Source organism: Sphaerodactylus townsendi, linkage group LG01, assembly GCF_021028975.2.
Source record: "Sphaerodactylus townsendi isolate TG3544 linkage group LG01, MPM_Stown_v2.3, whole genome shotgun sequence".
Lineage (NCBI taxonomy): Eukaryota > Metazoa > Chordata > Lepidosauria > Squamata > Sphaerodactylidae > Sphaerodactylus > Sphaerodactylus townsendi.
In genome coordinates this window covers 104,176,673-104,200,582 of record NC_059425.1, presented here as the reverse complement: position 1 = coordinate 104,200,582, position 23,910 = coordinate 104,176,673, and the positions used below count along the sequence as shown (strand labels likewise).

At 45.3% G+C, this 23,910-nt stretch overlaps 1 protein-coding gene across 9 annotated transcripts in view; it reads right to left on the bottom strand.

Moving 5' to 3' along the window:
* Nucleotides 1-2,175: 2,175 nt before the first annotated feature.
* The window catches only part of HIVEP2 (HIVEP zinc finger 2), a 172,588-nt gene continuing 150,853 nt past the window's right edge, over nucleotides 2,176-23,910 (bottom strand). For all 9 annotated transcript variants that reach the window (XM_048489480.1, XM_048489523.1, XM_048489540.1 and 6 more), the window contains 5 exons: nucleotides 23,473-23,627; nucleotides 19,660-19,835; nucleotides 17,587-17,688; nucleotides 15,973-16,874; nucleotides 2,176-4,724 (listed from right to left, as the gene is read on the bottom strand). In XM_048489480.1, the coding sequence (XP_048345437.1) occupies nucleotides 3,912-4,724; nucleotides 15,973-16,874; nucleotides 17,587-17,688; nucleotides 19,660-19,835; nucleotides 23,473-23,627 (2,148 nt within the window). In that variant the 3' untranslated portion in view covers nucleotides 2,176-3,911. The remainder of the gene's footprint in view (nucleotides 4,725-15,972; nucleotides 16,875-17,586; nucleotides 17,689-19,659; nucleotides 19,836-23,472; nucleotides 23,628-23,910) is intronic.

The window sequence follows — 23,910 nt, the reverse complement described above, 5'->3', positions numbered from 1 at the left end:
ATAAGTGTTTGGTATGCAACTCTTAGGTTTGTTTAGATGCATATTAGCTAAGACTTTTTAAACTTATTATGTAGCCATGAAAAGCTATGTTGGAATAATCCTTTCTAAAGAGATTCAAACCATTATTAGAAAGAATATAGCATCAATGCGCCTTTATTTCAAATAAAGTTTACTAGCAAATTAAAAGACAAAGTCCTTAAGCGAAGAGACCCTATGAAAAAAATGAAATGAAATTAAGATCACAGAGTGGTTACTCAAATGAATATTAAGCAAAATTTAACCTTTTGACATAGGGTTTCTATGGGGCTACTAATTGATAATAAATTTCAGGGATCTGCAATTCACAGGGATTATTCTATGGTATTCCACAGAATTCAGTCTTAAACCTCATGCTTTCTAATTTCTATATTACAGCCCTTAAGAGAAATCATTGGCCCTTTCTGCACGGGCCAGAATCACCGATTCTGGCCCGGTAAAACATTGTTTTGGGCAGGACACTTCGCACAGGCAGCGCTGCAATTACAATGCAGCACCACTCTTTCCCTCCCCAAACAAGGTTTTCAGAATACGCCGGCTTTCACCCGTTGCCAAGCGAACGGCAGCGGGTGGAAGCCAGCGTATTCCCTGCGCTGCCCCCAAACGCCTTAGTACCTTGTGTGGGCTTCCGGCGCTCTGAGGAGGCCAGGGGACACGCCTCCTGGCTTCCGTTGCTGCAGCCGTCGCACTGGCCATGGGGGCGTGTCCCCTGGCCTCCTCAGAGCGCTGGACGCCCTGACAAGGTAGGAAGGCGTTTGAGGGGCTGCACGACTATGCGGAGCCTGCTCCGCCAGCTACGCAGCCCGTGGGTTTGTTCGTACGAATGGCCCCAAGGCTGGCATCAGCATTAATCAGGCCGATGCAGCCCTGCAAATCTGGCCGTGCAAAAACGGCCATAGTTTTGGGGTTGGCTGTAATCAATATACTAATAACACACAGCTCTATATATTCTTATCCAAATCTTCTAATGCTGTTGAATTGCTAAAAGTGAACAAATTGAAACTAAATACTGCAAAAAACAGAGATAATGTTGGTTGAGATGATGGAGATCTTGAAGGATTTTGTACTCCCACTTTTGATACAGTTCAACTGCCCTCACTTGGAGTTGTACAGAATCCAACATTTACTGCTTGAGAAGCAAATTAATGCATCTGTAAAAATGCTTTATTTTAATTCTGTCTAGCCAGGAAGATGGCCTTCTACTTTGATATAGCCAATACTTGTTCGTCATGTTTGGTTTTCCCCCTCTTTTTTATGTTTTGTTTCTCTCAAATATGTACAAAAATGGATTATTCAAGAGAGCTTTTCTGTACAGGTAATAGGGCTGTACTTTAAGCCGCCCTGAGCCCATGAGGGGAAGAGAGGCATGGAAAACCGATAAACAAACAAACAAAAAAACAAACAAACGGTTCAGATAGATTCTTGAGTAAAGGATTTGGGACTGTGTATAGTTTGAACTACCCATTGCTGTGAGTAGGATCCTTTGTAATTTTTGCATTGTTTAACATGTAATCTAAATACTTATGCTTTGCTTCAAATTTATTTTCAGATTTCTAGTTGGTTTCACTTTTCTACAATCCATATCGTATTGCATTGTTCACTGGAATCCCATCCTACTGACTGTATTAGCTTACTCTGTGTAATCTGCCTTTAGTTCTACTGGGAAAGGTAGACAATAAATAATATGACTACACAAAGTTCTACTATGGATATTAAGAGGCTCTTCAGTTAAGAAATATAACTTTGATTCTAAGTGATGCAGTCCCAGACGACTGTATAGTTTTCCCACATGAAATAAAGTGCAATGGATATAAAATATTTTGGTAAATGAAATTCAATTGATTGCTTGGCAAATGACCAGCATCCGAAGCACAAAGTGCTCTTTTCTTTTATTTCATGTAAAATAAAGCATGTTGCATGCATGTTTATGCCACACTTCCAAGGTAATACATTATTTAATACATTATTCTGCAATGTGCAGCCCAATCCTATAAATCTTTACTCAAAAGTAAATACCACAAAGTTTAATAGGACTTACTCACAAGTAAAGCATACACTGATAGGATTGTAGCCAAAGAAAGCTTCATTGCTAGCTTGGGGAAAAAAATTAAAAACCACATGAAAACTAGACACTAGATATGTAATGTAACTGTATATTTATTTCTTTTTTAAAAGAACACTCCTTAAATGTATTGCAATTCAATATACAAACGTGTTTTCACAGAATTATAATCCACTAAATAGCACAAAAAATAACCCAGATTTATGGTTGTGTGTGTGTGTGTGTATTTTTGGTGGCATTCCATCACACCTTCAAATATATAAGCAATGGTTCCTCCCAGTCTTGTCCCGTGACAATTAAATGCTATAAATGCCCTAAAATCTTGACTGATGCAACTATTTGTCCACTGACCTTTGCCCTTAAATACAAATGCAGATATGATTCAGAAAGTTTCCCAGAATGCCTGCTTGTTGTCTTGGTGTATAGGTGTAGCTGGTAGAAAGTATCCCTCTTAAAATCCCCTTCCCTCAAACCACCCTAAAGGCCCCCTAAGCGAGATACTGACAATATGACTAAGCTTCTTGTCGTCAACCAGTATGCAGACCCCTGGATTAGCTCTTCAGCTGTCTCCTGCACACAGTGCCCAGCACTGATAGCCATGCCACCGGACCAGCCGATAACAAAGATAAAGTCAAGAACACTTTCTCACCTGAAGTGAAATTCTGATTCCACTGCAGTCAAGGCCAAGGGAGCCAGAGTTCCATCCCTTCTTTTAAAATATAGATATGTGGTGAACCCTCACCTGTTCCTGCTTCTTTTCAAGTCAAATTCACAATCTCTACTGAGTTTACTTGAAACAGGATAAAGCCCGAAAGAGTCCAAACGATCTACAAGAAATTGCACCAGTTTTTCCATTTGCATATATTTACATGGGGTGGAATGTTTTCCCTTTTTTTTTAAAGGAGCATATAGCGCAACATGTTCACATAAGACCAAATACTTTTAATATATTTATAACTGTTTTATAAAGCTTTGAAAAAACTCACAATAGCACATGGTTTTACTTTAATGCTTTACGATACTATCTTTTTAAAATCACAATCAGCACTTTAAGTTATAGTTGATCCAGCAAACAAGAGACAAAAAATTACAAGAATTAAGAACGGACCGATACATCCTTTTATCTTATTTTTAACTAATGCATAAGTGCATAATAAGATAAGATACTCTAGTTTAAATATCTTGTTTACAATATACATTTTTGTTCTAATAATGCAACAATAAATCCCATGCTTCACATAGAAAAGCAATCCACAACATTAAGAAAAAATGTACAAATTATGAAACAAAGTAAATAAATATTAGTATTACAGAATCAGAGCTGTACATAAAAGCTGTTCAGTTTTAATCATATAAAAATATTTTAGTGCAACCTCACATATATATTGATGCTTTTTTCTATTTTTTTTCTTTTTTTGCTTTACATCATTTAGGTCAAAATGTCCCCCAAAAAAGAAAAGAAATTACATTTATTACAAAGCAGATACACAAATTCTAAAATATGTACAAATTTACTGCTAAAAAAACTGCTTATAAGAATATAAGCAAAAGTAAAGAAAAAGGCACAAACATCTGTACAAGTTAAAAGTACCAGACCCAATAAGAATTTTGAAATATCATTTTGGTCAGGCTCATGATGACTCGTAGTTTTACCCAATTCTTTTGATATAACAAAAGTATATATAATAGCAAACTACTGTAACTTAGAACCGGCATGCTATAAAGTTGAGTACTTCCTTCTACCAGTAGGGGGGAAAAGTGTATGTGTGGAGGGGAGGTAAATGCATGTCTTAAAGTCTCCTCACACTTCAGATCACTGTGGCTTGCTTCTTTCAGAGGGAAGGTCTTTTCTTTCCTGGGTGTCTGACGGGGAATCTTTCCTACTAGGGTAGCCTATCTGTCTGACATCCACACTGCTTTTGCTGTAAAAGGTGGAATGAGATAATGCAGTCTGTGATGTACCAAAAAGTTCCTTTTCCACACTGTGCAAGTCCGGGTTGGTGGCTGAGGCACAGATCTGGCCTGGCTCAGAGCCACTAAAGTGTTTAATGCTAAAATGTGCACTTTCCAAGAGTTTCTGAGAAGGCTCAGAATCCCTTTGTGACTGCTCTGTTCCAAGGAGAACATCCTCTGTGGCAATTCGGAGAGAGGCTATGGCTTTTGTACAAGTCTGTATGTTTTCCTCCTGCTCCCTCTCAACACCACCTTCTTCTGAAGTGCTCTTTTTCATCAACAGCAACGGAGACGACGATGCACTGGATTGAACCATTGTATGCAGTGTATGAGGATAGGTACGTTTCTCAAGGTGCTTAGGAACGATACATGATTCTTTTGTTATGGTTTGTGAAGCTGCCCTTTTCTTCTCAACAGAGCCCTCTTTTTGGAGAGGAAACACAGATGGAGGATGGAAACCTGATAAGGCTGCTGGTATTGAATGGACCATTTGAATGCCCCCAATAGGCATCATGGGGATGGGTGCACGAAGCTGCTGTTGGGAGTGTAGTGGAAGATGGCTGAAGACATAATCATTGGGACCCTCAAGAAACATATTAGGCCCCTGATGCTCCAGAACGTTTTCTCCAGATATGTTGAGATAAGGGGTCTGGAACAATCCTGGCCTTGAATTCTGCAAATAGAGAAAGCAATAAACAAAGAAATAAACAAACAAACAGTAGCATCACAGTATTAAAGTCATTAGCACAACTGTACCTACTTTGCTTTAGTAATACTTTGCAATTTGTATTAATTAACAAAACAAACAGATTTCCAAGATAGACACATGGCTCATGTATCTACGCACAGCTTTCTCAAACAATAAGCTTTAGTCAGAAAGAAACATTAAAAAAACCCTATTATCTCTACTGTTAGAAATATAAATTCCATTTGTTAAGCTAAAGGATGGCATAATAGCTTGTATGAATGCACAATTATCACAACATAATTGGAAAGATTTGTAAAGAACTCTGCAAAAGGGAAGACCCCAAGCGGGTTGAGTAAATTAGCTTTTTCACCAAAACCTGGGGACTATAACATTCCTTACAAGTACACAGAAATCATATGAAATTTGGATATAATAAAAGGAAGACATCAAGCTACCAGTACTGCATCTACTATATAGTTGTGTAGTTAAAAAAATAATGTTATTGGACAGTTGCTAAAATAACTGTAGCTCAGAAAAATTATAAAATCAAGTTACACAAACCTATCAGAAATAAGATGCACCTGAATAACCAGGGGCAGCCATTGCTGCCGTGGTGAGCAACGCAGCAAGATAAGGGGCATGCATGGCCTGGTGGCAAGCTGCAGAACCGGGTGCAATGATTGGCTCCCCCCGAAAAAGGCGGGAGGAGCCCGGGTATATTTAGACGCCTTCCCCGGTCCGCGCCCTTCCCGGCGGCGAGAACCAGCAAGGCGTGGTCGCGTGTTGGCGTCTCGCGTAAGGCCTGGAAGGAGACTGGCCTTTTCTTTCCTTTCCTTTTTTAGCTGATTTTCCTTCTTCCTCTGGCCCTCCTTGCTTCTCTCGTTTCAACCTTTTCTTCCTTTTCACTCTTCTGGGCCGGTCTCGCAGCCGCCATGGGGCCGAAAAGGGACAAGAGCAGGCCGCCTGCTGCAGAGGCGGCGGTGCCATCGGGCAGGGCGCGTGCTCTGCTGAACAGGGTCCGGGCCCAGACTGGCCCGGGGACGTCGGACGACGGCCCGGTTGTTGGGCGTATCGGAGCAGCGGCGAGGGCGGCCGCGGGCTCGGGCTTGTCTCCCATCGGCAGGGGGCGGCCGGTCGGCATGGCGGGACAGTCTCCATTAGGAGGGGCCCTCCCCGCGGTCCCGGGGGGTGCCGGCCCGGCATCTTCCCGCCCCGAACACGTCGGCCATATGGGCTCCGATCCTGCCTTGGTCCGCAACCTGGCGGACACCCTGTTGCATCTTTCTCAAGTCCTCGGCGGAGCGGCCGGCGAGTCGGGCCCCACCTCGGGGGTCGGGGGCCTTGAGCCCACCGCGCCGGCGGAGGCCGGTGCGGTGCCGGAGGGGGCCTTGAGTGGAGCAACAGATGTGCTGCACCTTTCGCCACCGGTTAGCGCGTCCACATCGGTGGATGCGTCCGTTGGCCCCTCAGGGCGCGAGGGCAGGAGGAGGAAGCGGTCGTCAGGGCGTTCCCGTTCCTCCAGGCGATCCCCCAGCTCTTCGTCGTCGGGTGAGTCTACTGAGGATGATGACGTGCAGGCTACTGGGGAATTTTGGGTGCGGGGGGAGAGGGTGCCTGCTCTCCCACCGTGGCTTGCAAAGCGCAGGCGTTTTGGGGGCGGCGAAGCGCCATCCCCCGGCCCGGCTCAGGACGACCGCGGCAACCCACCCGGGTCCCACTTCCCCAGGAAGCTCCGGGAGCGGGCGCTGGATGGGTATTACGTGGATATCTTTAAGTTCCTGTGGCGGGAGGGGGAGTTGGGTTTGTCGGGCGGGAAGGCCGACAAAAAACGGAAGGACCAGGCAGCGGCCGAGCGGAATTTCAACAACTGGCTGCAGGGCTTCACCGAATTCCTGGCCCTCATCGGGGCAGCGTATCCCTTGCGAGCCTGGCATCTGGCAGCTCACATGGCCCATGTGCTGCGGGCTCGGGCGCTGGCTGGGGAAACTGCGGCCATCGCTTACGACGAGGCCATCCGCAAGAACGCTTCGCACAAGTGCCTTTTTCGTTGGGACCTCATCCACGACCAAACCTGGATGGTCGTGGTCCAGCCCGCCATGGGAGGGGCGGCGGATCCTCCTGTTCCCACAAAACCCGGCAGAGCCTACCCGGGGCGGGTGGGGGCCAAGGGGTTGTGTTGGGAATTCAACAAAGGTGCTTGCCAGCGGCAAAAATGTAGATATGAGCACTCTTGCTCCCTTTGTTCCGGCAGCCACAGCAGGATCAGCTGTCCCAAGCCGGCGGGACGCCCTCCCTTTCGGCAGGCCCGGTCGCCCGGCGCCGGGCCCTCCCACAAAGATGCCGGTGGCCAGGGCAGTGCTCCCGCCCCCGCAAAACACTGAGATGCTCGCTCAGCTGCAGTCTCTGGCCCCTTCCCCCGTTCAAGTGGGGGTGCTGTTGGAGTGGCTGCAGCTCTACCCAGACAGGGGGGCTGCGCGCCTGCTGGGGGAGGGTTTCTCTTCTGGCTTCCGCATTCCATACCAAGGCCCACGGAGGGCTTACCATGCCAGCAATCTCAAATCTGTCCGCGATCTACCTGGAGCGGTGGCTGATAAGCTCAACAAGGAAATCCAGGCCGGCCGCATTGCTGGCCCTTTCTGTCACCCTCCCCTCCCCAACCTCAGGGTCTCCCCAATTGGCGTCGTGCCTAAGAAAGCCCCGGGGGAGTTTCGCTTAATTCAACACCTCTCCTACCCCCGGGGCGACTCCGTGAATTTTTTCATTGACCCAGAGGTTTGTTCGGTCCGTTACGCCACCTTGGACGAAGCCATCCTCTGCATCAGGCAGGCGGGTCCGGGGGCATCCCTAGCAAAGTGTGACATTCAGTCCGCCTTCCGGCTCCTGCCCATTTCCCCCTTGGACTTCGAGCTGCTGGGCATCCACTTCCAAGGCAATTGGTATGTGGACAAGGCCATGCCCATGGGCTGCTCCTTTGCCTGCGCCGCCTTTGAGACTTTTAGCACTTTCCTTGAATGGGCTTTCAGGCAGCGGGTGCCCTCCGGTTTGGTGACCCATTACCTTGATGATTTCTTGTTTATCGGCAGGCAGGGCACCCGGGAGTGTGAGCTGGCCCTTCAGGCTTTTCAGGTCCTGGCCGCCGAGCTGGGGGTCCCCTTGGCTCCCAACAAGACGGAGGGGCCCGCCACTGCCCTCAGCTACCTGGGCATTCACCTGGACACGGTTCTAGGCACGTCCTCACTCCCGGCTGACAAGCTTACAGCCCTTTCAGCCCTGCTCCAGTCCGTTCTTCTCCTCCGAAAATGCAGGGTGCGCCTGGTCCAGTCCTTACTCGGCCACCTTAATTTTGCTTGCAGGGTGGTGGCCCCGGGCAGGGCTTTCTGCTCCCAGCTGGCGAGGTCCTTGTCGGGCTGCAAGTCCCCTGACCATCACATCAGGGTCTCCCGGGGCATGAAAGAAGACCTACTGGTCTGGTTGTCCTTCATCCGAAACTTCAACGGCATCTCTCTGTGGCAATCAGTTTGGAACCTGGCCTGGAGCTGCAGGTGCACTCTGATGCCTCTGGGGCTTTTGGTTTCAGTGTGTTCTTCCGGGGTCAGTGGGCGCAGGGCCTTTGGCCCCCAGAGTGGCACGCGCAGGGCATCACCAGGGATCTCACTTTTCTGGAGCTGTTCCCCATCCTGGTGGCGGTGCACATTTGGCACGACCTCTGGCAAAACAAACGGGTGCTTTTCTGGTGCGACAACCAGGCAGTGGAGCGTGTGGTAAACAGACAGTCGAGCAAATCGGCTCGGGTCATGCACCTGGTTCGCAATTTGGTTCTTACCTGCCTCACTCATAACATCTCTTTCAAAGCTGCTTTCGTTCCAGGTTTGCAGAATGAGATTGCTGATGCTTTATCTCGCCAGCAGGTGGATCGTTTCCGGCGCCTGGCCCCCGGGGCGGAGCCGTTCCCGGCGACAGTGCCGGCGTTCCTCTGGAGCCTTGGCAACGAGACGTCATCACAGGTGTTTTGAACTCGTTGGCACCGGCCACGTGCAGGCAATACGACGGAGCCGTGCGCGATTTCCTGAGCTTCGCTGCGTCCTCCGGGCGCCCGGTTTGCGGTGGGGTGGACACTGGCCTCCTCCTCGAGTATTTGGTCCGGCTCCATGGGCAGGGGATGCACCCGCGCACCATGGGGGTGCACCTGGCGGGCATCGCTTTCTACTGCAAGGTTTCCGGTTTTCCTGACGTCACCAAGGCATTTGTCGTTCGCCGCCTAGTGGCTGGGTGGCGGCGGGTGGGCACCAGACAGAGGGACCTCAGGCGCCCGGTCACCAAGGAAGTGTTGAGGGCGGTCACTGGGGTTCTAGGGCAGGTGTGCGCTTCGCGCTATGAGCGCTTGCTTTTCGCCGCTGCCTTCCACCTGGCTCACCACGGGGCTTTCAGGCCTGGGGAACTGGTCGCCCCTACCAGGGTTCGACCTTCCAGCACCGCGCTGCAATGGGAACACCTCGTCCTGTCGGGGGACATGGTCCACGCAGCTGGCCCATTCAAAACCGACCAAGAGGGCCGTGGGGCTTGGGTCACCATGCCGCCCTACCGGCGCGATGCCACCTGCCCCCTCCCTTATTGAGTGGCTACGGCACAGGCCTCGGGTGGGTGGCATGCTCTTGGTGCACAAGGATGGGTCCCCCCTCACCAGGTTCCAAATGCTGGCGGTGTTCAGGGCATGCTTGGCTCAAGCCGGGCTACCGGCCGCGGAGTTCGGCCTGCACTCATTCAGAATAGGGGCCGCCACGGCCGCGGCAGCAGAAGGCAGGGCCCCGGAGGATATCCGCAGTTTGGGCAGGTGGCGGTCGGGGGCCTTTCGGGCGTACATTCGCCCACACCTGACTTGTTGATTTCCCTCCTCAGTGCCTCCAGGGACGCCGCAGACTGTCTATCGGCAGGTGTGGGTCGTGGGGCACAGCCTCGTCGACAGAGTCGGGGACTACACCTGCAAGTCCGAATGGGGCCGGCATCTCGGACTCGGGGCGCACGTAAGAATTTCCTGGTTGGGGCAGGGGCACATGCTTTGGCATGAGCTGGAGCCCAAGGTCATTGAATACATTTTTCAGCTGGCTACACCGGACCTCCTGGTCATCCACTTTGGGGAGGAAGATCTCCCCGCCAGGTCGGGCCTTGACCTGCGTTTTGCGGTGGCCGCCACGCTCAGGAGCTTTGCCAGGCACCGGCCTAATATGACCTTGGTTTGGTCCGAGATGGTGCAGCGGGCTCATTGGAGCGGAGCGGTGGATCCCTCGGCCGTGGACAGGGCCTGCATAAAAGTTAATAAGGCGGCCGCCAAGGTGGTGCTTTCCCTCGGGGGAGCGGTGGCAGAACACTCCGAAATCACCCGGGACGTCATGGACCTTTTTCAGCCGGATGGCGTCCGCCTGTCCCAATGGGGCATGGACTTGTGGCTTCAGTCAGTTCAGTTTACCCTTCGTCGGTGGTTAGATTTGAGACAGGCTCAGGCTTGAGGAGCTTGGGCGGTGAGCTGCAAGGGTGGGCAGCTCGTGGCGGGTTTGCAACAGTGTCGCACATCTGGGGAGAGAACGAGCCTTCCGGCTGGGGCTCCCAGGCTTGCGCCCTAGGGGGGCCGGGGGGTGGGGCGGGCAGGCTGGCGGGCAGGCAGGCCGGGCCGCTGCCTGGCACCCCAGGGAGGGGGGGTGGGTTGGGCCGTTAGGGCGCCATGGGCTTAGCCGGGTGCCCGGCCACCCCAGCAAGCATGGGAGGAAGACGGGCTGGGGCGGCTCTTGGGGCTCAGCCGTCCTGGCCTTCAGCAGGGGCGGGAATTGTTGATGCATTCAGGAGTATGTTCTCTGTGCTTCTCTTCCCGCCAGTCTCCCATTCATTGGGATGTGATGTGCTAATCTGCTTGGTTTCCAGCTCTGATGTATATAGTTCTTTGTTTATATGTTTGTTGTTTAATAAACGTGGCTGCGCCCATTCCCTTCCAGCCTGTTGTTGTGGTGTACTTATTGAAGCGTAGGGAGTCTCACCATCTACAGCAAATAAGATGCACCTGGAATAACCAGGGCAGCCATTGCTGCCGTGGTGAGCAACGCAGCAAGATAAGGGGCATGCATGGCCTGGGTGGCAAGCTGCAGAACCGGTGAACTGACTGGCTCCCCCCCCCAAAGGGCGGGAGGAGCCCGGGTATATTTAGGACGCTTCCGGTCCACATGCTTCTCCCCGGGCGAGAACCAGTAGCATGGGCTCCACCCACCCCTCCTTGTAATTTAGGGTTGATGGATTTTTGGGTCCTACTGTCGCAGGTCCTCCATGGTTTGCAACGGGTGTCGCATCTCCAGAGAGAACGAAGCCTCGGGCTGGGGCTGGGCTCCCAGGCTTGCTTCCCATGAGGGCCGGGAGTAAGGGCAGGCTGATGGGGTCGGGCAGGCTCTGGGTCACGTCCACACCCCAGGGAAGGGCTGGGTTGGGCCGTTAGGGCGACCATGGGCTTAGCTGGTGCCCAACACCCTAGCAAGCATGGGAGGAAGACGGGCTGGGGGCGGCCTTGGGGCTCAGCCGGTGCCCGTCTCCTCAGCAGGGGCGGGAAGTGTGGAAGCATTCAGGAGTATGATCTCTGGGCTTCCCTTCCCGCCAGTTTCCCATTCATTGGGATGTGATGTGCGACCCGTTTGCCGCCCAGCTCTGATGTATATAGTTCTTGTTTATATGTTTGTTGTTTAATAAACGGGCTGCGGCCCATTCCTTTCCAGCCTGTCGTTGTGGTGTACTTATTGAGCGAGGGAGTCTCACCATCTACAGCAATATTAAAATTAGATTTATAAAATTCTAGCAAACATTCCAGTCAGTAGACTGAACGACTAGCTATCTAAATCTTGTAGTATGGTTCAAACAGAATGTACTAAAATGGAAACATTGTCCAATAAATATGACAGGCAACAGATGTCAAACAATAGCAACTTAAACAATATAACTGCAGCATTGTACTTTGCTGAGAAATGAAACGCATTTGATAGAATTGAGAGTACATTTCAGATATAAGTAACAAGAAAATTTGGACTGGTGTAGCTATATGTAAATGTAATTTATTTTGAGACAATATTATACTTAACAGGAACTGATCAAAGGAATTTTGTCTACACAGAAAGGTAGGCAGGATTTCTGTTGTTCACTGTAACAGTAGAACCTCTATAGCAGACTCCTAAAAACACTTCCTTGTGACTAAGCATCACTAAACAGACATGAGTAGGAATCTGAGCAGACCCACTTAGGATTCTTACCCACATATATTAGAAATGATCAGTCTACAAATGGGTGGAAGAATGACCAACTGTCTACTGGTGTAAGTATTATATAGGAAAATACTGAAAATAAAATCAGATGAATAAATCATAGTTAGTGGGGGTGATATGGATGATAAGCAGGAAATAACAAGTCCATTTATGATAAGAGAAAGTGAAAAAGAAAATCGTTTAGGAATATTTCTGAGGCAAATCATACAAGCACAATCATTAATAACATCAGAAGGGAAAAGGTGATAAATCTTAAATGTTCTTAACTGGAAAGGACCTCTCTAGTTAAAATAAATTATAACCCTACACTACATTTTTAACTGCAGCAGGAACACGGTATTGGTTTGCCAGAAAATGATACATGGATTTTTTTTAGGTGTATATTCTTAAAAAGCAAAGCAGGAAAAAGAATATTGGGGAGTCAGAAACATAAACTATGTTGGAAACATTTCACAGGAAAAAAAGAAAAGTGAACATATATGAACATACCTAAAGCTGCCATATACTGAGTCAGAACACTGGTCCCCATTAAGGTCAATAATAGACTGGTAGGGACTCTCCAGGATCTTTCACATTACCTACTGCCTTGTCTTTTTAACTAGAATTGAACTTGGGACCTTCTGTTTTGTGAAGCAAAGGCTCTTCCACTGAGTTGTAGACATATTTTCCAATAGTATTTTTTATTTACTTGCCCCATGTATATACTTTTGAAGCATTTAGTCCAGGTATTAACTGCAGTCAATTTTCTATAACACTTAATTTTAAAATATAGTATGTAAGACATTAGTGGTGTTTTCCCCATGGACATAATATCCTGAGGGAAAACCGGGATCAAACATACCGGGTTGTTTGTATCTCGGTTTCTCCCTTCTCACGGCTGCCTAGTCAGTGTGTTCAGGCCGGGAGGGAGAACTCCAGTGAATTATGCACGAGCCCCTGGTTTATTTTCTTTTTCCACATTAACGTTTACGTAGTTTATGTAGTTTACATAGATGTAGTTTACATAGTTACATAGATGTAAAAGTTTTTCTGACGTTCTGATTGGCTGTAGCTGTGGGGCGCGGAGAGCAGGCAGCGAGGCGAGAAAAATAAATCGGTCTGTCTCCTGTGGTGTTTGCATGGGAGCTGGATTGGCCTGGGCTTTTTAAAAAGAACCTCCAATTTTATCGTTTTTTGAAAGCTGTGGGATAAGGGAAATCTTGCGAGGCAGGCCCAAGTTAGGCCTGGAAGCCATGTGGAAGTCATGGCTGAACCGGGATGTTTCACTTCCTTATCCCAGGATACATGGTCTGTGGGGAAAATACCAGTGTCTAACAAAACCACCTTAAGCAGAGTTGCACTGTTCTAAGACCATCAAAATGTGTAGGAGGTTGAAGGACTGTTATCTCCCCCCCACCCCCAAATGCCAACACGGTGATCAGCTTCAGCATTCTAAAACAAAGAATTCTAGCTACTGAGGTATTGGCCAAGTTCTTGAGCATTTACAGATGAATTGGTTTAGAGCAACAAATAAATAAACCACAAGATCATTGCTACTTGATAGCTGTCTCAAGCAAGGCACTCCAAGGATAGTACAAATCAATGCCAAAGCAGTTCTGTATTGACCTGAGATCACTAGCTTCAGATCTGAGATGTGACATACTCAGGAAGAAAGAATCATCTTTAATAAGTGAGGAAAGTGCATGAAAACAGCTGTTGGAGGCTACCACAATGGCTGTCTGCTGCTGTATGATTAAGATGCACAAACCTTCACAGATAAAACCATAAGGTACAGTGGAGGGATTAAAATAATTTAACAACTGGTTGTTTACAAGCACCATTTTAACAACCGGTTCTGCCGACGTGGTGCGAACCTGCTGAATCCCACCACTGATAAGGTAATATTGTAATTAGCTTCTGGACAATATAAAGCATACTTTAAGCAATCCTCAAGATCTTCAGGAATGAAAAGGAACTACTACAAATTTGCCCCTTATGTTCTCAGTCTTTAAAATATGCCTCAATCACTTCCCAAGTGACTCCTATATTTCACACAAAAAAGTGATTGCTCAAGGTAGAACTGGAGACTTACGCTACAATAGATCCCCTGACAAAGCCACAGGCAAAGTGTCAGGATCAGGAAGTAACAATAAAGAATTTATTTAACAACTTGATTCTTTTGCTCACTACTGCTAGTATAGCCTTCTTTCTTATTATAAAAACAAAAGTCCAGCTGTTTTCCCTGCATTGTGTCAAGGCAGACAGCATTTAGAATGTCCTATGCCTCTACCAGAAAAGAACAAAGGCCTGGAATTACCAGGGTACTCCCTGGTATTCTGCCATCTAGGTGAACCTGGTATGATTCTTCAGGATAGCAAGCATGAAATTAAGGATCTCAGGTATTTTGCCATTGTGTAAAGGTGCCATAAATATAAAATGCTCCGTAGTGCCGTGGTACCCCTTCTTGCAGTGCTGACAATCAATATTTTCAACGATTATAAGGCAATGGAAGATTCCTGTACAACATGAAATTAAACGACCTGTATTGTCTATTTTTTCCTGGAAGCACTGCCCACATCAGCATATTTTCTTCTTCGAAGCTGGAGCTAAGATCTGGAATTGCACAGACTGCATGTGGTGTCGCTGTCTCACTAACTAAATATTCCAGAACTTTAATAAATCTGTATAATAGTGTGTCAGGCAGAAGGGTTCTAATATGATATGTCAGTCTTTTTGCTCATATTCTGATTTTAATATGCATAGAAAATTACTTCATTGTAAAGAGCATTCAGTCATGTGAGCCCCCCTGCACATGTTTAAGTAGTACAGCTCAGAGACAGGTTTACCTTTGCATCCTCTATTTATGAGAACTAGCTTTACCAAGATCATATCATGATATAAACACTACAGTCCCTACTATTACTGACAAGGGCAGCCATTTTTCTCTCATTTCTCCATCTCCTTCACTACAGTCAGGATTGCTCCCTGTGGATGGAAAGAATTGAATTTGGATGCACAAGAGTAGCAATTTCAAAACTTCTGAATTGGCTTCCTGGTGCATTTGAGCACTCTCACAGGCATAAACATAATTGCCTTCAGTTATCTCAGGAAAAAGAAAAAGTGAGGAAACAAATAGCCATTTTTAACAGACAAAGGGGAGGATATGCTGACCCTAATTTAGCAATCAGAGTATTCTGACCACAGCTAGTGGGATTTTTTTCCAACCCTCAAGTGAAAAGACTTCTCTTGAATGTCTCTTGTATATGATTTCCTCCCTTGAGCAAACTGAAAAAGGTGCATGTTTCTACCTGATATGTTGATGCAGGAGTGATAAACAATGAAATAATGAACCCATAAGAATATCTCATAGCTAAAATCTCTAGCTTGGAACTGAATTTTGTTTTCTACTGATGGAAGGACGCTGCTGCAAGCTGGAGAAATGGAGCAATTTTAATCAATTCTCCATTTCCATTGCAGACCTATATATCCTACTCAGCATTTTGGGAGGGGCATAAACAGAACTTCAGTGGAAAGACAGAAAAGTTCCCATTTCATCTGTAAATTCCTCTTGTGCTTCCTTGAAGACAGGCTAATATACCCTGGATCAAGGCCTGAAACAAATAACGCATTTCTGATGTAACTATGAAAATCAGTGTATTGTTTCCTTCAATGAACATTCAAAGATCTACAAAAGATATATGAAATATGAGCTCTTTAACTGCATTTTACAGACAGCATTGAATTAGAAGCTGAGATTAAGAAGTGCTCTGGTTCAAAACCCTTTGAGGTAAATTATACAAATCATTACATATTATTTAAAATAGTAACATCTATCGCTTGCCACTTTTGTTTGCTCATGAAATCATTCATGTTTCCAGACTTATATCATCTGCCTTCTACAGAGAAATTTAAACATCAAATTATATTAGTAGTATATAATAAATTAGATAATTATTTTAACTTACTGATTGTCCCAATGGAATTGACTCGGACTGCAAATACTGGCCCATAGGCAATGCTGGGTTATGGTATAAGCCTCTTCGGGGTGATGTTGCTCTAATTGAGGCCATATACCTTTTTTCTCTTCGTGGAGACAGGTCTCTTCGGGAGGATGCATCTTTTCCAGGTGACATAGCTCTCCTTGGAGACAGATGACGTCTTGGTGAAACATCTCTCCGTGGTGATAACTCTCTCCTCAATATAGCTTCTTTCCTTGGTGAAATGTGTCTGATGGGTGAAATCTCTCTCCTTGGTGATAAATGTCTTCGAGGTGACAAGTCCCCTTTAGGCATCAAATACCTCTTTGGTGAATTATCTCTGTGTGGTGAAGAATCATAACCTGGTGAAGACTGTCTGCTGGAAGATGAGAAGTCCCTAGGAGATGAGTTGGACTCCAAAGAAACCATGTAGTCTTCATCCATGCAACTAGGTATGTCTAGCCTGTCTTTGTCGGGTTCTGAATCTGTACTTTTGTTCTGGAAAAACCTCTGATATTCTGTCATCTGTGAATCATCGCAAGAGTCACTTGATGTTAGGAGCTGAGTAACCTGAATGCTAGGTAAAGTGACCAAATAACTTATCAAGGAGGAATGTCCTACTGAACTGTCAGGAGAACCTCCATAAGATGCAGTAGCAGTATTCACAGAAAGAGAAGAGAATCTAGGGGGCTGAGGGCTAGTGCTTCGTGATCTTGTTTTGGGCGTTGAATCTCCAAGCATGTCATCAAAATCATCCTCATCTTCATCATCATCATCATTATCCTCTCCATCTTCTCCATCTGATTCTTCAGCATCAGAGAACTGGTGTTCAGTTGAGGTGCCAGTCATATTATTCTTCTCAGCTTCTTGGTGTGTGTCTTCCATGTTTTCTGCAACAAATGTGAGAAATCAATAGCGCATATGTGGGGACATTTTTCGGGGCTTGATCATAGCCTTTTACACTTAAAGCTGCTCGTTTTGCCTACAGTTCTCACTGGAGCAACTGCAAAATCAGGACCCTTTAATGTTATCTCGGCAGGAAATCAACCATGAATAAAATAGCTTGTAACCTGTTGAAACTGGTAACATTACACATACTGAACTGCCAACAGAACACTGGTCAGTATAGCTCCCAATCAAATATTTTATTTGTCCAATTTATAACCTGTACCCCTCTCCTCTACAGAGGACTCAGGGTGGTTCACAACATACACAATAAAGCATTAAAACTAAAATAAATAATAAAACGGATAAATACAAACAAATACACCCCCCTCCCCCGATTCAAATTAAAATTAGACAGAAGGGGCCAAGGGGGGGGGGTATATTGGGAGAGGTGAGATACATTCAGAGCATCCAAACCTAACAAATATGAGCTCCCTGAAGGATTAGCAGGCGGGGGACAGCATTTTTCCAAGAGAAAAAAATCAAAGCATTCAGCAAGCCTGTCAAGAATATGTTCACTGCTTAGTGGTGACAGAAGAAAAACTTCTTTGCAAAAAACATTCTTTATATCTGCTGTTGTCATGAAGTGGTGAAGACTGTCAAGTTATTTTCATACTGCAAAAACCACTGCAGCTCATGAAGCTCATTATGACATACCTGCTTCTTCTGTTTCAGCATCATCAACTGATGTCATTGATACACCCAGCTCCAGGCATTTTTTCATGTGTGCTTTGGATTTCATATGTTTTGTCAGATTTCCTAAGGAAAAGGGGAGGGGGGAGAGATATGGTTATTTGGATTAGGTTGAATCTAAATAAATGTCTTGCTAGCTCTAGATAATTTCTCCCTTCTCCCTAATCTAGATAGTTAGCAAGGAAACTGGACAGATGGATGTAATGATCTCATTCAATGAAACTACTACTAGCTTCTCTCCCAAGCCCAATTCAAGGTGCTGACGTTGATGTACAAAACCCTAAGTGGCTTGGGTCCTGCTTACCTGAAGGAGTGGCTGTATGTACCTCCCCAGGCACCAAGGTCACAGAGGAAGGCACTCCCCACTGAGGGGCAAAGGCACGCAGGAGGGCTTTCTGTGTGATTGCCCCCAGGCTTTGCAATAATCTCCCCTCGAATATCTGCCATGTGCCTATCCTTCAAGGGTTTAAGCTTATAGTGAAGACCTTCCCCTTTGCCCAGGCGTTTGGTTAGCCTCCATGGAAACCCCCTCTACAGATGCTGGCCTGGGAGAGATGGGAGGAGTGGGGTTGTTTTAATGTTATTTTTATTGTTTTAATTGTTATATTTTATTTATGATGTTTTGTTGTGGTTTTTATTTTAACCTGCGTAAGCCACCTAGAGACTGGGTACGAGGCAGGGCATACATTTTTACAAATTAATTTATAAATAAATAGCATTTTCACATAATTGTGCAAATATATTTTCATGTTTAGCTCTGTTAATTGGAAATGGTAAATGTTCAATGACTGAAGTGCCTATAATTACTGCTGTCCTTTACAGATACTGACCACAATGAAATATTATTAATATTAGTGAACCCTGGAATGGCTAAATATTAAAACTTACTATGTCTTATCAGGATTCAGTTTAGAGTTGTCAGCAATCATTTGGCTGACAACTTGTGAGGAGATTCCAACTGATTCTGAATAGTAGTGCTGATACGTCACATTGAAGAACAGTCATATTGTGACCACCTCTAGATGCTAAAAAGCACTGACAACTTGTGGTAACCCACAGGATAAATTGTAATGGTTACATCAACAATTATCCTCTGATGTCAGGAACATGACTACTCTAACATATGGTCCCAAATTCCCACTTGTTATTACTTGCTCTATGATATCAAAAGACCAGAAACTCTAACAGTCATGTTTCTCCTTTCAAACTCTACATGAAAACTGCCCCAAAGAACCAACTGCTGTCACCTCAGTGTTGCAAAACCTGCGAGGCCTAATAGCTGTTATTTATCGCACACGTACACACGCCAACAGATATAATAGCCACTGGGATCAAGAACTAGCCATAAATATTTTTTGGTATGACGAATAAGTGAAGTTATATGACATTGCTAAAGAAATCAATCTCTCCCTTACAAATAGTTCAATCCTAATTCCTAGGGACATCATTATTTGTATGTCCACAAGCTAACAAATACAAGTCCCCCACCCCAGGTTAGTAAGTACATATGAATGCGAGCCATCATATCTGAATACATAATTAATGTAACTGTGGACAGAGTGGCCCACCTGAAGCCTGTGGATTTTTGCATTATTTATAAATGTGAAACTAACCCACTGTACAGCAGATCTGGAATTCTCTGCCCTGCAGCTAATGTTCTGCTTCTCAATGTGCTACTGCAAATGTACAATCCCTGAAGCATTTTGTATATTGGTGTAATTAATACTAGCACTGTAACATTTTTAGCATGAAAGTAATATTTGCCAAGACAGTTTTTATGCCACTACATTTCCTTTACAGACAGATGGGCTGGGTAGAAGCCCATATTTCTTAATTAAGTTACACAAAGAGTCTCTCTATCTCACATAAATCCTTGAATCACTTAGATAAAAGGGAAAGGTTATATTTCATAAAGGCTCATTTTCATAAATAAAACCACCTTGCTTCAAGTTAGCCTTCTTTACATTGGAAAGATTTATGACACAAAGCCAAGAACAGAACCCGCCCCCCTTTTAATTTTGTTTAGTTCCTATATACCTTTAGTTTTGAAGGCAAAATTACACAGCTTGCATATATAAGGCCGTACGTCAGTATGAGTGCGGATATGTTTTTTGAGCATGCTTGGCTTCTTGCACCGAATCCCACATTCTTCACAAATATATTTTCCCCGTCCTCGTCCTCTGACATACACATAATCCTCATTAGATTTATACCTGTTGGAAGAAAGTCTATTAAAATAGAGCAGTCATAAAATACAGACCATACATACATGAGGACAACTATATGTGCACATTTTAGGGCTTGGATCACATTCTCTGGCTGTGACATCAATAAAGTCAAGAGCAAGGGTGGACATTTGCAGGACAGGACACTATTATGCTTGCTACTCTGGTTTTCATCTTGCATATATCAGATATTATAAAGTGTTTTAAATCCAGGATTTAAGGCCGTTTCTTCACGGTGGCAGAAACGCAGCTCCACCGGCATAAATTATGCCAGTGGAGGCTCGGGGACTGTTCGCACGCTATCGTGTGAGCAGCCCCAACTTTCTCCCCAGCTGGAGAGGTGGCTCTGCACGGAGCCGCCTCTGGTTTGGGCCCCTCCACTCACCTTCCTGTCCAGCGCTGCTCTGGAGGGCTGGAGGGACATGCCCATGCTGCCCTCCGACCTCCAGGGGTCGGAGGGCAATGTGGGCATACCCCTCCAGCCTTCCAGAGCAGCGCTGGATGGGAAGGTGAGTGGAGGGGAAGGGAAAACGGCATGTTCCCGCCGGTGCTGTTCGCACCGTGCCAGTGGAAAGACGCCATTTTCAAAAACCTTGCTTGTTGAGCGAGGTTTGAAAGCAGCACCTTCGCACCACTCAGGGATGGCCAGGACTGCACTGCTGTGATGCAGCAGCGCCTCCTGTGCAAACAGCATGTTATGGACAGCATTTTTTCCGTCCGTAGGGTGCTGTCACTTGGCCATGCGGAAACGGCCTAAGATACTATAGCAATAAGCACAGTCTCTGACTAAAGTAGTTCAGAGGCAAACATCTTCCCCCCAGTTATACTGAACTGTGTAAAACTCCTTGGAATATATCTGATAGAACACTTGATAGTTTCTGCTTAAAACACAACTTACCAAATTTGCACTTCATTCACCATTGTGAGAAAGAATAATAGAAAGAAGACTAGCTAAAGTAAACACATACTGTCTTTACTTAGGCAAATCTTGTCAACTGATATGTTATCCTTTCAGGGTTTTCCCCCTCATTTACAGGTTTTAACGCACGCACGCACGCACGCACGCACGCACGCACGCACGCACGCACAGAGAGAGAGAGAGAGAGAGAGAGAGAGAGAGAGAGAGAGAGAGAGAGAGAGAATTGATAGTATGCCTCAGACTTGACTTTCAGTATTTCTTTCTCATAGTTGGGGAAGCACCAGACCTTCAAAGATTCAACAGCATGTGACAGATTGTTGCTTAACTACATCAACGTTATGAAGTAGTATCGTATTCACTTTTTCTTTTTGTGTATAACAAGGGTAATGTGTTGTTATTCACAGTCTTTCTTTGACAAAAGATACAGAATACAGTGCTTATAGATTTTTAGTAAGCAATAGAATGATGTAAATGTGAAATGAGATGTCCATGAACCAAGCTGCTCAGTCATATAAAAACACAAGATAATTTCCATACTGCCATTTTATCTGGAATTGCCATTTTTCACTAAGGTTTTACTGGAGAATTTGGACAAACCATAGTCAATATTTTGCCTTCCAGTGTTTCTTGCACTGTGCTCTCTCTTTCTCTTGCATGCACACATAAACTCATATATTTAGCAGCTGTGTCAAATTTTGGAAGAAGCTTTTCAGATGGAATGGGAGGTTGGAAAGGTTTGCTGGAATAAAAAGTGAAGTAGGATTTTAAACACAAAATGTATTCCTCCATGAGATTTTGCAAGTCAGAGTCAGTAAGTAAGTCTCACAAGATGCCTGACCAACATTTTCTAGACAGATATATATATGAGATGTTAGAAATATGAGATGTTAGAAAAAGAATGTAGTTTAAAACATGACCCAATCAATAGAGCAATCTATCAGCTCTATGTGATTGAGGGCCACCCCCAATTATGTACATTTTTTAAACAAAATGTACTTATCTTTAAGGTGCCACTCTGTTACTTTTGCTGCAACAGACAAAGGTAACCTTTGGGAATTATTATGCTGAAGTAAGGGACAACGCAGCCCAGTGAGACCAGTTTTCTTTTTTAAAAAGCTTCTGGACATTCAGAACAGAGAAATTCAGTTTACTTGAGTCTACTTTTACTTTGCTGTTTTGTGAGGAGCTGAAGCCTCTATCTGTAGCTGCACTAAGAACCTCAAAGAGCACCACAACCACCACCACAGAGAGGCAGCCAAAATGCAGGAAAGTTGAGACAGACTTGCAGAAGGCCTCAGAAAGAAAGTAAAAGACTATACCTCTGTTGTTCCAATTTTAGATTAGGCTGCCCAAGTCTACATTTTATATATGTGTGTCCTAATATAATTACCAATCCTTCCTTGTGGAACAACCCCCATACTCACATTTTAAGTTCTTCTTATAAAGGATAACAGGTAATTGGAGGGACTGGAGAGAAGCTTTTGGGCGTCTTAGTTGATAGTTCCATGGGAATGTCAACTCAATGCATGGCAGCTGTGAAAAAGGCAAACTCCATGCTGGGGATCATTAGGAAAGGAGTTGATAATAAAACTGCAAAGATTATCACGCCCTTATATAAAGCTGTGGTGCGACTGCACTTGGAGCAATGTGTTCAGTTCTGGTCGCCACATCTCAAAAAGGATATCGAAGAGATAGAAAAAGTGCAGAGAAGGGCAACGAGGATGATTGAGGGATTGGAGCACCTTCCTTATGAGGAGAGGCTGCAGCATTTGGGACTTTTTACTTTGGAGAGGGGACGTCTGAGGGGGAATATGATTGAAGTCTATAAAATTATTCATGGGGTAGAAAATGTTGACAGAGAGAAATTTTTCTGTCTTTCTCACAATACTAGAACCAGGGGGTATTCATTGAAAATGCTGGGGGGAAGAATTAGGACTAATAAAAGGAAACACTTCTTCACACAACGTGTGATTGGTGTTTGGAATATGCTGCCACAGGAGGTGGTGATGGCCACTAACCTGGATAGCTTTAAAAAGGGCTTGGACAGATTTATGGAGGAAGGAGATGAGAATGGTGTAAGTTGCTTTGGATCCCCATAGTGGAGGAAGACAGGTATACATGTAAAGCTGAAGATGTGGGACAGATAAAAGGTAGGTGGGTGGGAAGGAGAGCAAGTTGCAGGGAAAAATGAGGATATGGGGGTTGCCAGAAAGGAGAGAAGAGGAAATAGTGCGGGGAAGGAGATACAAGGGAAAGTAAGGTGCTCCCTGGAAATCCTTGCACGTTCTCTACTGTGCAACTGAGCCCAACTCAGCAGTCAGGATTGCATAACTGGGCCCATCTTGGCACAACTGGACCACAATTTCTCTGGACAGAGGCTGTCAGGAGAGGGAAGGAGGGAAAGCTGAAGACAGGGAGGCAGATAAAGGTAGGTTGGTTGGTGGGTGGGAAGGAGAGGAGAAAGCAGATAAAGGGGAGAGGCTACTGGGACTTTTAGAGAAGTGAAAGAGGAAATAGCGGGGGAGGGAAAATGAGACACCTCTCAGAAGGCCTTGCAGTGTGTTTGTATATATATGGATGGGTATCAGTTGTTTGAAATAATATCACTACTGGGCTGACATAAGCCCCAAACAGCAGTTTAGATCCTGGCATTTTACTAAAATATGAGAACATGCATGATTTCTTTTTTCATTTTTATGAACTTACCCTCCTTCAAAGATTTTAATTCTCATTGGCTCAGTTTGTTTGGATACAATATCTTTGTCACCATGGCTGTCTCCTTTAATTCTTTCTTTGACAACAGACCCTACTCCCTTCTTTTCAAACTTGCTGCCAAATATGAAGAATGGCTCTTGTTTCATCTGTGAACAGAAAAACAATTACTAATTGCTTTAACTGCCTGTGAATCAGAAAAAATGTAAACAGAATTAACAGTATTTTTAAAATATTAATGTAAATGTTTTAAGACAAACTTTGATTTTATAGATTCTCAGACTCAGGAAGCCAATTAAATTGGCCATTTTGGTTTGACCAAGCTACATGTGTGGTGACCAAGGATAGTTCTTCAAATGCCCTGTTGTAAGGATGCTATAATCATACCACAGCATCATATTTTCATATACAACACAAAAAATAAGGATGAAA